At 38.2% G+C, this 15,544-nt stretch overlaps 1 protein-coding gene across 1 annotated transcript; it reads right to left on the bottom strand.

Moving 5' to 3' along the window:
* Positions 1-1,565: 1,565 nt before the first annotated feature.
* snx3 (sorting nexin 3) lies at positions 1,566-15,052 on the bottom strand. The gene is made up of 4 exons (XM_028040572.1): positions 14,836-15,052; positions 6,020-6,115; positions 4,570-4,694; positions 1,566-2,375 (listed from the first exon to the last, which is right to left on the bottom strand). Exons 1-4 carry the CDS (start codon positions 14,995-14,997, stop codon positions 2,270-2,272), a joined length of 489 nt encoding a protein of 162 aa, XP_027896373.1. The 5' UTR covers positions 14,998-15,052; the 3' UTR covers positions 1,566-2,269.
* Positions 15,053-15,544: the final 492 nt, after the last annotated feature.

Genomic DNA, 15,544 nt, shown 5'->3' on the forward strand with positions numbered 1-15,544 from the left:
GTCACAATTCAGTATAATATTACACCGCTTGACACGCCAACAGATCAATGCATTTGATCAACTTTCATGACCTGTTCTGAATATTTATGCAAAAAAAAAACTTATGCTCTTAATCATAAGAGTAGATAGGTTTCAATTGAATACAAAATTTCTCTAATACACAGAGTAAAACAGGCCCAAATGTGTGTAAGCAGCCTCACTGTTTGAAAAAAAAAGTCCCTTAACAATTTGTAGAAAAACCACATGGTGTTCGGCATTATTCATTTAAACTAGTTTCCTGTCTGGAATAGACATGGGTTAAAGGTTTGGGAATGTTCCAGGAGCTTATTTTAATTTGCAATGTCCTGTTCAAAGCAAGTTTCAATGTGTATGTCTCAGATGATTCTCCCTGCTGGAACACCCAACTGTGTTGAAGTTTTAGTCACCTTGACTCGAACAGTTCAGAGGACATTCATGAACAACCAAGGTCAAAGAGTTGTTGGGAGACATGTACCCAAAAGGGTGCTGACCAAGACTTTCATGTTCCAATAGAAAAACTTTGAGGCATAGGCAAAATTGATAGCTGCTCAAAAAGAAAGCCAAATGTTTTCCAGTTAAATGAAACAAAACCGGTGTTTGGTGAAGAAATGGTGAGGCTTTCAGGCCAAATAACACTGTGGGAACTTTCAGGCATGGCTATGGTGGTGTCATGCTGAGGACTTGCGTCAATATCAGTGGTAGTGGTGTATTTCACTGGGAGAAATAAACAGAGAACAATGGTCATAATTCTTCAACTTCAATCTAGATTGGCAGCTAGAAAGTTAAAACTTGGGTTAACAACGTGCCAAAAGTTTATCTTTTTTAATAGATAAAAGACTCAACATTAAGCTTCTGGAAAGTCTGAGATCTAAACCTTATTGATATTTTGAACACTAGGAAACAAGCTCTGCTACTAAAGATAAGAGACATATGAAGCCCGAATTATTTCAGTTATTGATGGCTGATAAATCCTTTAGTTTTCTTCCAACTTGCTATAAGAGAATTACACAACTATTATTAGAGGTGCATGTTTATTTTTGAGCCTGTGGACAAAATTTGATAAGCCACAACGAATTCCTACAATATGCACATAAGTGATATTTTAGAAATTACTGGAATTGTATGTTTAAAGTTCCTAAAAGTCTAAACTAAGTTAAAATGCTTCAGAAGAATCAATAAAAGTTTAAAATAATGTTCATGGTGAGGATAAATGCTCTGTTATTGAGACTTGATTCCAGCCAAATTGGTCAAATTTGAATCAGGTGCATTACTACATTATACATATTTATTGATTTAACAGCTATTTTACCTGCACACTAAAATCATTTGATAAAAAGCCTTGCAACAGTTGTGCATCATTTGAGCAGACAATTCAAACACTTCATACAAAATGTATCTCATCTACTCTAATAAAGACCATTTGAATAGCCATCACTTCTTAACAAAATTGTATTAAGATTTATTTATTAAACACTGAATACAATTCGACAGTGCGACTGCATGCAAGCATGATGTGGCTCGGACGACAAAATGCACTTTGGCGCAGAGACATTTCACCTGTTTTATTGGAAAATATTTCAAAATAAACAAAAATGGCACAGCAGTATACAAATCTCAAAACGCACATTGCCAGTAGAAATACTGCAGTTCTCTCTGTGTAAACTGCATGCTAGAAAAAACATGGTGATCTTCGGGTAGGTGCTGGTGGACACGATGCGCGCAGACACACACATGCATCCTTTTTAAGACAACAACTAAGTGTGGCTTGAAAGTCGAGGTCCGTCGAATGCGTGTGTGCATGTTTGAGTGCTGGTTATAGACAGCAATGTGCCAGTCGTTGATGGAGGATGGTGTGGGACATTACACAAGCGTTGCATACAAAGAAGTTTCATTCAAAAGTAACATATGAAGGAATATATTCAGGACATAGCTAAATGATAAATATATAATATATTTTTGTTAGTGGCATCTTTAGACATGAAGAAAAAATATCCGTGAATCACTTTAGACCACAGCTGTGTATAGAACATTCTTGACTTCATTTGGAAGGTCAAAACAGACAATCAGTGATTAGCAATTACGCTTACATAGGCAAGAAATAATATTTTAGACAATGTAGGAAAGAAGAAAGTGTCACTTAAAAGTTTATTGAGAGACATTTGGAGCAGTGAAGAGAGCTTTTGGTTGTGGGTCCAAGCTAGACTGAGCCGGACCAGGCCAAGCAGAGCCATGATTATTATTATGTTTTTCCTCAGGCTTGTCTGATTTTGGATGGGGTGTAGTTCTTGTCCACAATCTCGTCCTGTAGAAACATGTGTAGGCAGCGTTCGTTCTGAGCTAGAGGGTGTCCGGCCACTCTGAAAAGAATCACATAAGAGCAAGAGATTGTTTTACTCCCATTGAGACAAGGGTGTAGTTATATGAAACTGAACTGGTCGAGAATGAAAATAATTAGGAATCATTTCAATGGCACTGATAAAAAGCTTGAACAACCGTTTGTACTTTGCATTTTGTGCATCGTTTGCAAAAATAACCAAAAATAAATAGTCAGGAAAACCTATTTAAGGTGAAATAATGAATTCGGTAGATCAATGCCATGTAAATCACTGGAACTCTTGATGTTCACATACACTTTATGATTTATGTGCCTGATGCAGAATTTCACTGATAAAAAAAAAAAAAGAAAAAAAAAAAAGATGCTTACACCGTGTGATAATTAATACCACTTTTCTACAACAGTACTTTACTAACAAAACAGTTTTCTAGATACATCTCATGAAAATCAAAAGAATATTTCCAATAGTGCATTCTGTTAATATAAGCCCGAATAAAATACTAAATCTCTAATAGTTCATAATGTAAGTTATATGTCTCAGAAAATTTGATTTTAATTTTATTGTGACATCCGAAGCTTCTAACCTCATCTAAGAAGAAAGAGAACTTGTCTGGAAGAAATTAAATGCTTAAACTTTCTGTATCACAACATTTTACTCTGGACAGAAAAATGCAAATGAAAAACTAAAGAAATTAAATTTATCAAAAAAAAAAGAAAGAAAACAGAAATAATCTCCAAGATCTTCATTATGAATTTAGTTCAATGCAAATTTTAACCCAAATAAATTTCATATATTTGTCTGTTCAAAATACAAACAAAACTTTTCATGTGAAAGCTAATCAAAAGCAGAAAATTTTAATCAAAGTCAGCAATTATTACAGCTGGTTTGCTATAAATTCTTGTTTTTAATGCCATTTCCTTTTAAAGAGCCATTCTGACATCAGGTTTTCTTGAAGGCCCATTGAGATGACGCACAGCAGCATAACGAGAACGGACCAGTGCACCTGAGACCCTTAAACATGACATTCTTTAAAATGCTAAATCACTCGGAGCAGACCAACATGATAACATTGCACACATGTACGCATCTTAACCTCTGATGGGGAAACATTTGCAGAGAGATGAAACAGCGCAGAATGATTTTCAGGTCAAGTACCAGAGAAATGACTGGGAAGGAATAAAAAATAAATAAATAAGTAAAAACGATCTTGCCTGATCGGATTCTGCTTAGCGAATATGGAAACATCGGCCCAGAGGACAAGAGCCATGAGGATGTTAAACATAAAAGCCTTTTCAAACAGGAGATTCAAGCTCTTCTCTCTTACCTGAAGTATAAATTATGTTTAACTGGCGTAATCAAAAAGTGATCATTCTCCTCTCTCCTCCCTCTTACTTGTTCCACAGCAACAATCATCTTTAGCATTTCAAAAGAATTACTCTTCACAATGCTCTCAATCACAGACTGAACAATGTTGGCCAGTAATACATCTGAACAATAATATGATCAACAGCAGTGCTTCATTTACAGGAAGCAAAGACAGGGGGATGGGGGTATAAATCCTAATTACCGAATCATCTTCCTCTACTTTAACATATTTGTGGTTTCTAATTTTCTCAACTGTCTTTACGCGTTTAATATTCCGGCAGGAAACACTGGTGCATTTGCACATGAAACAAAGATAATGGCCAAGTCTGCTATAACTGCAAATGATTACAATCACACTGTAACTTTTATTGTTCGGCGTCTGAAAACGAGGACATGCTGGATCAAAAATAAGCAGAGGTGCACACACCATCCCGGGGAACCACGCGCTGTAATTTGAGCTGCAATTAACATAAATTACACATCAACAACAAAACATATGTGGGAAAAAAAATTATGTTGTGGGGGTGCATGCTTGAATCCTCTTTTGGTTTTCTTGTCCTTTGCAAGATAATTATAAGAGAATTAAGAAGGATAGCGGGAAAAAGGCCAACCTGTCTCCAAGGGTTCAGTTTGTTAACAATATGAAGAGAAGTGAAAAAGTTGCATGTAGTTATCACACAAAATGTTTCATTGTTCTGCAAAGTTCAAGTACCACCTCAGCTCAGGAAGGAGCTGCAAATAACTGCAGCTGCACAGAACAACTTGTGAAGAATAAATAATTTTAACTTCAAAGCAAGATTAAAAAAAAAAAAAGGAAAGATGAAAACGTAAGAGATGTGGACAGACTTACTTGTTGAGAAACTGCTCCAGACCCTGCCTCCGCTCCTCAATGAAAGAGTCATCAAATATGCCATCGTCTCCTCTGAACGGAAGTTGCCTGAAAAGGGCTTTTCCCGGGAGAGGTGGTACGACCACCTCAAAAAAACAAAACAGTCCGAGTTAAAACAGTTACACAAACCTGCATCCATTATTAAGTGCTTTAAATTAATGACTCCAAAACAGAGTGATCTGATTCAATAAGCTTATAAGAGCATTCCTGAGTCCTCAATCTAAAGCTAAGTTCACAAAGTAGCTGACTGCGTCTCATTCTGGGGGGTTTTTCTGACCACATCAGACTTTTTAACACAGTCTGTCGGGGCAAATTCTGATTTTTCACTTCCCAAAAACAAAAAAAATCATATTTGTGCCACTTTCAAAGGTGAAACTAAATCTGATACGTATCCAATTTTTTTCAAAGCGTCTGCAGTCTGAACGGTCCAACGTCACTGATGTGAGAGGTTGAATAATCATGCACCAAAAGAAGCCAGATGCTTAAATTCAGACATTAACAATGGTTGACATTCATATTCATAAAATTATGAAAGATGTCAAATCACAATCACTGCTGGTTTCAACCACGCAGCCAAACAGACTTCACTACAGAAGTTGCCACCCATGCTCCATAAAAGACCATTGCTAAAAGGTTCTGATTAAGCCTGTCACAATAATCAATTAATCAAGAAATAGTTGATTTATCACCAATAATGATGGATTGAAATGAGTTTGAAAATTTCCATCCTGATGACTAATATTTTTTGAATGTCAGTTTTGCTTACGGAGACTTCATAGTCCATTTGGTTGATAGATTCAGTTGTGTGTGGTTTGCATTTCCTTTTTACTTACTGTTTTTGGTTGCTGTGTTTGATTATGGATATTTAAAATGTTTGTGGACTGTTTTTTATAAAGTTAGTTTATCAGCCTTTGACAGGACAAACCTGCATTGCTATATTGTTTATCACAATAATCTATGAGACAATTTCTCAACCTGCAATATTTGTTATTGTGACAGGGTTAGCTGAGCTTTCTTTTTTTAAGCTTCCTTAGTCTCATCATCCTGTGATGATACTGTCAGCTTCTATTGCTAAATAAATATTGAAATTGATTCATAGACGGCGGAAACCATCATTACTTTCGTAGCGCGTTGATATGTGACGTCAACATTCTTCTTCCACACATGCAGGTCGCTGTAAGGTGGTGGCGTTTAGTGTAATTAAAAGAAAATCTAATTGCAGCACAAAATTGAAATTTAGCATCAAGACCTACTGTGTGAATGTAGCCTAAACCTTTTATTATCAAACCCACTCACAAGGGTTCAAAACCTCATTTTCTTTCTTATTATGTTCCATGGTAGGTATGATCAACATTACAGTCTGTTAGCTCTATAACAGACTGTTAATGTCGAACTTATATGGAAAGTTTACCTTGCTTTCTCTCTCTAGCTCCGCTCTGAGCCACTCAAAGTCGCTGTACCGCCTCCGCACAGAGGACTCCTTTAGCTTGAAGATGGGAAGGTTGGTCTGAGGACAAACACAAGCAGAACTGTCACATTTTAAAACACTTACTCTGATAACCGTTTCCTTAGAATAGTTCTAAATGTTAGTGGAAGGCTTTGTGATGTAGGAAGTCAACTTTAAAAGTGGGAAATTTTTTTGCCAACTTAAACTCAAAATCCAATATGGCTACCCTAAGAGTACACATATAGAAGGCTGTAATAGTAACATTTGTTTGGATTCTCATACTAGCAGTTGATGTGTTGCTACATTATACTGAATTCCTTAGTGGCTTGTTTAGTTAATTGCAAAGATCAAGGTCATTTAGCACAACATTTTAATTTCCAATTTTCAACTGGAATATCTTTAATTTGTAATCATTCACAGATTCAATTTTTAAAATAGGGAAAGGTAAATGGGATGCAGCTTAGTCTGTAGTTATGAACATTCAGTGACAGCAAGACAACCCTTATTGATTAAAATATAAATATCCTAAATTAATTTAGGGTAAAAGCCACTAGCAAGGTAGGCCTGAGGAGCGAACACTAGATAAGACAAAAGACAACAAAAATGTTGGGTTGAACTTTGGGGTTCAATGGCATGATTAGGAGAAAAACGTGGCTTGGTAAGGACAAAAAGAAGTAGAAAAAAGGAACAAATTCAACTAAATTTAAACTGGCCTCAAGGGAACAGAAAACAAAAGTTCAACTTACATTTCCAACAATCTTTTGCTCACCAAGGTCTTTTTCCACTCAGAAAGCATACCGGGTTTTTGTGTGTGTGTTCATGTATGTGAATCCACACGTGTGCACATAATTCAAAGTTGCTGTTGACAAGCACTTGAGAGTGAATTTCGAATTAAAAGAGGGAGATGTTTCGACATTGACAGGAACAGTGAAGCAAACAGCAAATTACAGCACAATGCCAAAGCTCTTCACTAGTCCTGGCGGTACATGGCCATCCTGTGACAATGTACAAACAAGAAGGGAGTGAATGAGCATTTCATGGGCAGGCCACTTACAGAAGGTCAGAATTCAGGGAAAAGGGGAGAATCACAAAAGCAAAGCAACTGAGCAAGTAGGTGCAGAATGAATGCAGCGCGAGCAGCAGCCTGATCGATGGGCAGGCGACTGTGACTGTGTGCAGGAAGCGAGATGGAGAGTTAACGGTTGAACAAAAGAGAAGAGAGGGTACATGTGGTCATAAAGGAAGAGCAAGGGAGCTGGAGAGGCTGGGAGCTGCATCTGCTCAGTGCAAGACTAATTGAGGAGGAGGCAGAGCAGAAGTGGCCGTTTCGCACTCATGCGAAACGGCATGAGTTTTAGGACTCTAGGACTCTTTTAGGACTTTTAGGACTCTAGCACCTCATTTCTCTTGATCTGCAAAATAAGTAATCCTTACGTCACGTAAAACTCTTATTGAGCTTTAATAAAGAAAATTAAACCTTATTAAATGGCACATAAATGCTACATTTTGTCAAACATTTTGTAAAATAGTTATTTTTAATCTTTATTCCAGACTTTGAGAAGTAAAAAGCAGCCCCTCATTCTATACTTTGCTTTGCACAGTTGGTCAGGAGTGAGGACCCTCGACTCATTTCCTGGAGGCAAGAACTCTACTGAAGTTCAAATTCGCTCACATTTGGCCATGACATACGTTATGCACCAGATTGATTCTGCGAAGAGAAGCGCTGTTCATGTTGATTCAATATTTGGAAGCAAGGCCAACAAATGGCTTCATTCCCTGCCATTGCTCAACCACAGCCATTGCAGACTACAATTCTAAAGCAGCGCTGAAGAGTGACATCCTCGTTCACAACTCCTCCTGTTTGCCGATTGGCCAACATGAATTTCAACCAGAAAAAACAAGTTCAAGGAAAGTTTCAATTGGTAACAAATAAGTTAATTTTTTTATTTCTCATTTATGCCTCATTTCTTGTTGGTGTATAACAAAACAAAATTTTAATTAAAGAAAAATAAAGTCTATGCTTACAGTACGGTATAATGTGAAAATGTTCCATGACTATATCACTTTTGCAATCCACTGTATGTTCATCAGTACTATGCCTGAATATAGGGGCAGTTCTTATTCATTTACACACACAAAACGCAAAGCAAACAACTTCACTTTAAAGTAATGAATGCCAGCTATACTTGATACTTTCTTTGGGTTACTCATTTCAACTGGAAATGACCTAGAATCCTCAGTATCTCCAGAGGGTTTCCAAAAGTACAGTAAAGCAAAAAGGTTAAAGTGACAGTCGCATAAAGCAGACCATTTCTACATGCTGATTAAAAGCTCTGCCACTCCCACTTTCCCACAGAGTTTTTCTAAAACTCCCCACGCCTCAAAAACCATTGCCCCTTACTTCAAGTTCTCTCCAGGTAAAGCCATCAATGAGGCCCTCACTCCTCCTCCTTCTCAGGTCACAGGAGAAGTGGATTATCATAGCTTTATCGCCCCAGTGCTCTAGCATTAACTCTGCACTGCTCTCACCGTGGTCCGTCCCCGCTGCGTCGTGTTACTTCACAGCGTGGAGCGCCACGAAGTTAATCCCAGATCACAGTTACAGGTAATCTGCCACCGCCGTGACTCTAATCCCATCATGTGCACACAGGAAAACACTTGACCAAACACAAGTGCACACTGACATTTGTAAAGTATGCATGAGATGATGTGCATGATTTGACCAGTGGCTTTGTTGACAATGTAAATGTAAAGGTTTGCAGCCTATTCGTGAGGAAGCTGAAACCAATCCATGTCAACACAATGATGGCAGCTGTGAAAGTGGAAGTTATGGAAGTCACCTGGACTTTCGGTTCCCTCGTCCCTTCAAACCCAGTGATTAAGAGATTGGCCTTTCAGGACAAGGGGAGGGATGAAAACGACAGAGCTGAAATCTGAGAGGTCTCACTCTCTTTTTCTCTCGCTCGCACAAAACGCTCAGAAAGAGGCGGTGCGTGAGAGTGCCGAGAGTCAAAGATTAGGTTTCCCTGGCCTCTGTTCTCTTCACGGCTGGTTAGAGGTTAGAGCGCGGCTGTCTCAACTTACTGGCCTCTGTACTGATCAGAACACGGAACCAACCCACCGCCGTTCAGGTTTTAGCATTTCAGTGACCGTGTAAAACATCACACTCGGCCTGTTCTAGTTGAAAGGGAAAGAGAGAGAGAGAGAAAAAAAAGGAAACGACGAAAACCAGCTGTTTCCAAAGAGAGAAACACGAGAGGTCATATTTAAAAGCAAAATATATAAGAGGAGCGTGTTCTAAAAAAAGAAGCAGAAAGCTAGCTGTATCTCTGTCAAAGTAGATCTCCTAGCTTCACTTTCAATTATGGGCGTACAAGGTGCAATCTGTGCTCCATAGGAAGAGCATGTGAATCATAATGTGTGGGACACAATGCCTTGGGCTCATTGAAACCGGCCTGAAAAGAGGCAGAACCCTTAAAAAACAGCGCGTCGCTGAAAGAAAGGGGGAGAGTGGACAAAGATCACTCATCTCCAGAGAGAACAGTTCAAGGCCACCATGCATTAGCTTTTAGCAGGATGGATTAAGTCAAGTTTGAAAGTGCGCATCCTAAACCTCCCCCGTGCACACCCCTCCTTCACCCCTGCCATATAGTCCCCCTTTCAGAATAATGGCATAAAAAATGGCAACATAATACCATCTCATTGCATCATATTCCAAAATGGGAAAAAAAAAGGCTGTGAACAAAAGCGTTGGGGCAACGGGTCTTTTGCTCTCGTCGCTACGTGTACTCTCTCACTCGTTCCCTCGCTTGCCGGCCCCTGTGGCCTGACAGCCTACCCTCTCTCCGACTCGCCTATCTGGCAAAAAGCTGCTTTGTTGCCATAGTATCAACTCCCACTTTTGATACTGTCATTTCAAGTAGGATATGGTAGCCTTGATACAATATGTTCCCTATTTCCATTAAAATAGTTGTCGAAGAGGATGCTGTAGACTTTGGATTACACTTGACTGTGGCTGACAAGCTCCCTCCACCCCCCACCTCCTCCGCACACACACACTCCCTGTCTCTCCCTATTTTATTAATGACCAAAGGCCCCCACCCCAGAACTCAAATGAAAAAGAGGAAAAAAAAAAGGAGAGAGGAGAAGCTATGGGAGAAGAGGAGGGGTAGAAGACCGAGTGAGAGACAGAGCTATAAGAGCCCTTTTATGTACTCTTATCCATAAACAAAGTGAGATCCCAAAGTCCGCTTCCCTGAATGGATGAGATGGGAACCAACTAAAAAAAAAAAAAAAAGAAATTTTGGTAATTCCCATCACCCCTTCCTACACCCACATCCCAGCTCCAACCTGGGGTTTGCTGTGGGTCCAAACAAAAATACACTTCTTTGCTTGGGAAGCTCTTCCAGAGATCCAGCAATCAAAAGACACCATTAACACTGAAGAATATGGCAGAATTCAGCAGAGTAACTCTTTCCATTACAGGCATCAGGAATTAGGGGCAAAAATACAGATATTATTATTGCTCATGAACCATTATGAAAAGTTCACTTAAAATTATGAGATGCAAAATGGATGAAATTGGAGTAGTAGTTTAGGTTCACTGCTATGCTGTGATAAGAAAACACAATAAATATTTAACAATTTAATAAATAATTTCTTAATATCCATTTTACATAACAATTTTTCCATTTTTTTTAAATGAACATAAAAAAAGTCCAGGTGTACTCGTAAAATATTTTTTTGCCTGACTAACTGCTCTCAATTTTTCATGAGACCGAAAATGTATGGTTTAAAAAGTTTAGAAAAGTTCAGGAAAACAGGCCATTTTCTAGAAATAACTTTGCTTTCCTATCGGAAAAATAAAAAACAAATCTGGTTTGTTGATTTAAATCACCAGTTTGAAATCAGTAAACAAGTGGCTGAACAACATCCCTCAATATTACTTCAAATATGCATCTAACCACATGATAACCCAAGCCAAACATGGAGATATAAGCCAAAAGGACAAACTGACAATATTTTACATAGATGCAAAACAAACCTGACAGCTTAACGACAGTTACTGTCAGACATGGGTCAGTTACCACTATCAAAGTTTTAAAATGCTTCAAAACCAATAAAATGTGGACTATAATTGTTTTCACATTTTAAATAAATAATTTTAAAAAAAGATGCCAGAGAAAGTACCAAACTGAGTTTTCTCAAGCTGCCCCTTCTTAACACTTGTCGCAGTGAACTGCCAGTCAGCTTGCTGAAACAGGACCACTACAAGTTTTCTCCTCTTGCAAAGAAATTAATCTGTTTGGAAATATTTCTAGTAACAAAAAAAACCCAAAACATACACAGTCATGAGGTGTGTGTTTTTCTGAGGTAACGCCATTGTCCAAGTAAAGCTGTTAAGCTACAAGCAGCTGTTTGCTAAGCAGCCCACTGCAGGCTAGCTACCTGAGAAAATATGAGCTAATTTAAGCTTATTATACTTGTGTTATGTTATAAAGAGCACAACAGGTTGTGTATTCTATGCAATAACCAGTAGGAAATTAATGTTTATTTTTGCTCAAATGTTTGTTTATATTATATCCTTTACTTTTACATTACTGAGTAATTCCTACAACACTACAGTCCTTCAATTCAACTGCATCATACCGTGAGAAACTCGTACGCCTAATTATTTTTTATGTTTACATTATTACTCCAAAGAACAGTAACCATGCAATTAAATAGGCAAATGACTGCACACAGCTGGGAGAGGAATGGGATAGGAGCGGATGAGATGAAGGCTGGTGGAGAGGGGTGGCTTTCTGCCCTCCCATGGGTAGGGGGTGAGGATGGGGAGTAAATGTTCCAGCTCCCCCATACCCCCAGACCATGGCCCATTTCATTCTTCTCTTTTCTCAATGAGAGGATTAAGCAAGACTCTCTCAGTGCAGCCACAAGGACTCTCTCAATTTCGGGGTGACTATCAGGACAGTGGTGAGAACAGGAAAAACAGTTAATAGAAGAAACTGTATATCCCAGTAGAGGATGATGCTGTGGTAGTCTAAAAGAAATCAGACTAAAAATGGAAGAAAGTAAAGAAGCAAGAAAGAACAAAAGAAATACTATGCATTCCTGGCTAGGGCATTGTGGCTAACGCTCTTAAAATGCTGGAGATGGAGTGAAAGTGTCTCCAAAGAAAGCTAAAGAAAGGAGAAGGAGAGAAGCAAAGCTAAGTTGACACCACGTGTATTGAAAAGTGAGAGATGCGCCGCTTCTTCTGTGGTTTTATGCAAAGCAGGGTCACACAGGGCTATGAGGTGCACAATAATGCTGATTACACGCATATGCTAATTATAACAGGCTAATCAAGTACAGTAGCCTTATATTCAAGGCTAATGCCTGGAGACAGCTTCCATCCCCTTAAATTCATTTCTTTAAGAAACAGTGGAAGCTATAAAACAGTTGAAGGCTGGTAGCCAATCTAAACGCTTCAGGTCACTAACTACAGGGGTGTCAGTCAACTGAAATGACAAGTTAGAGATAAAAGATGAGGCAATCAGATGAGCCTTGTGACTGCCAAAGAGTTTTACACTAGCAGTAAAAAAATGATGAAATGTGAAACCGTCAAGATTTAACACAAGCCAGCTACAAGAAATGTCATTCATTTGCAGAAAATGGTTTAATAGCCAAAACAGTTTATTTTGTCTGAGACATAAATATTTGCCTTAGTAAAGTTTAACGAGGCTTGTAACCTACACTAAATTAAGACAGGCTATTTAATTTTAACATTTGGAAAAGCAGTTGAGAAAAAAAGGCTTTTTTCAAAGTTGTTTCTGCTGAAGATTTTAACAAAAGCATGTCTGTCATTTTTGACATCACTTTCTCATCATTAGACCAGGGCTAAACCTTTTAGAATATGCTGTTGCCATCTCAATGCAGGTTGCCCTCATTGCTCATTTCTGTTACTCATCAAAACTTTAAAAGTAGGTGGTGATGGCTGTGGGCAGGAAAGGTCTCCTGTAGCAGTTTGTATTACTGATGCAGTAATAGCAGAGGCTTTGAATAAGCCTCTGTCTTTACTTAGAGTGTCTTTAGTCAGAGTGTTTGACAAAAGACATTCTGTTGTACTAAGACAGTCCCATGAAGAAAATGGCCAGGGTTGGCCACAATCTTCTTGATTTTATGTAAAATCCTTCTTCGCACCATCATCTCCATAGGTCAAAAGCCACCTGACTCCATGTAGTGTGGACTGCTTTGGCCTGGGTCACCAAGAGGTCACCACATTTTCAGTCAAAGTTTTGCAGGGAAATTTTTAAAAGGGGAATTTCCCTTAGAACTGCCTTAGTTCTTTCTAGCATAGTTTCAAAAATGTATCAGAAACATTGTTGAGAGAATTAGGTCCATTTGACATAATAGCAATGGGACCAATTTTCAGTTTTAGCCTATTTTCCACTACATAGGAGACAGATGAGGCAATGAATGCTTTATTTCCTGTTGTGGCCCATCTTCTTCATAGTTTGACATGTGCATTTAGACATGGTATGCTGCTTTAATTTGACATCATCTCAAACTAATCAGTCCACTCCTTTGAATTGTATGTTTTCTGTTATCAATGTCCTAACTTTACCATGTAATATTTCCCTTACTGCAAAGGACTACCATGAAATTTCATTTTGCACCTTCATTTGTAGTACAAATGAAGACAAATGGATGGAAAGAACTTCTCTGCAAGTTTGACAACGGAGTTGGGGGAAGGAAATGTGTCGTAGGAGGTATGGAAAAAAGTGGAAAATCTGTCAGCAAGCTGCATCCTGTTTGTAAGCTCTAGAGGAACTGACTTCACCAATCAAAGCCACCAAATTCAACAGTGATTAGACACTGCAAGGTTTATGCCATGCTGGATCTGTTTATTACCTAATCTGTCCAAGACTTTGTGTAATACTTAATCAGTCAGGACTAGGCAGTGAAATGATGTCCTGAGTCTTTTTCATTAAATACTTTTGTTGAGGGTATTCAAACTGAACGCAAGTCACGTAGACTACTTGGTGTGACTATAACTGTTATCTATTTATTGCAGTCATCATGGGGCGTGCCTTGAGTTCCACTCAAGCACGAGTCAAGTTTATGGTGAGATTTTGTGGCATTTGTTTTAGATGAAAACATTATTTTACTACTACTAATTACAGATATAAACCTTGTGTTAAGAATAACAGAGTTGAACTTTAGAGAAACTTAACAAAAACAAACATTTCACTTCACTTTCTTAGTAGATGGAATGTTTCTATAAGTGAAACTGAAATATTAACTTAAATATTAGCTGTTTTAATGACGAGAACGTGTAAAATCAGCTTCTAGAAGCTCCCAGATCTTAGATTCTGTGTTTTTCTTTGACTAGTTTTATTTTTAGATCGGTGCTTTATGAGCTTCCTTCTACAGACAAGCAAATTCAGGTTTCATTTCAGTTTTCATATTGTCCAATCTTGCATATATTTTAAAATATTTTTAAAACTTCGCTTGTACGCTAACACTAGCTAACAGTGCATAGCATTGCGTAATTAAGGTAATGTCTGATAAACCCAGCACCCACACAAATACTAACAACTAAACACTTTTTATTCAAAAATAATACCCAAGTATGCAAATACTTGTGAACTATGTGTCAACATTCGCATTTGTTTCTCGATGACAACACTGATGTCAATTATTTATAACTTTGACTAAAAGGAAAAGCCAGGTCAGCTAGCTTGGGCAGCTAGCTAACAAGCTAACGTCACTAGCACTTGTTAATGCAGCCTCACCTTCAGCCTGACTTCGTACGTCGTATATCTGCCTCTGCCAACCCCGACAGTCTCAGGATTGCTCACATCAATCTCTAGAAAATTACTCGGGGGTCCATACGCGTCATTTAGGTTTTGAGGCTTAGTGTACAGCCTTCTCGTATCAGCTATAGCATCAGCCATTTCTCCCTGTCCTCCCAATCAGCTAGGGATGCTGTCAAGGCAGCCGCAACACGTATATGTACTTAATGCGTTGGTTCTTCAAAATAAAATACCTGGAACATAGCACTTCCTTCTACTTCAACAATTTATGGGGAAAAGCTTAGAAAAGTTGTATTTTATATATACTACCACTAAATGTTTAGGTTTCTGACATTATTTATGTCAAATTACTATTTTAGTATATTAAATATCTGCTATGTGCTTTTATGTTGAATGTGCGTTACGTAAATTATGCTGCACTCTAACAGATTGAACTTCCGATCAGCTGAGGTTCAGCTGACGGAGCTCAACCACTTGTTTGAAGCTCAGCTTGTTTACGACTCGCCAGCGGGAATGTTGGTATAATTAATCATCGTCATCATTAGTAGACAGAAGACAAAATTGTCCAGTTTGATTATTTTTTAACCAACTGGAATATTAAACTTTGTGTTTAAATGATATAAATGTATTTGTGTGTACGCCATTGCATTTTGAGTTAATATAGTCAATGTTTTCGTTCTACTCACTT

This window comes from Xiphophorus couchianus, chromosome 15 (assembly GCF_001444195.1).
Source record: "Xiphophorus couchianus chromosome 15, X_couchianus-1.0, whole genome shotgun sequence".
In the NCBI taxonomy this organism is placed as follows: domain Eukaryota; kingdom Metazoa; phylum Chordata; class Actinopteri; order Cyprinodontiformes; family Poeciliidae; genus Xiphophorus; species Xiphophorus couchianus.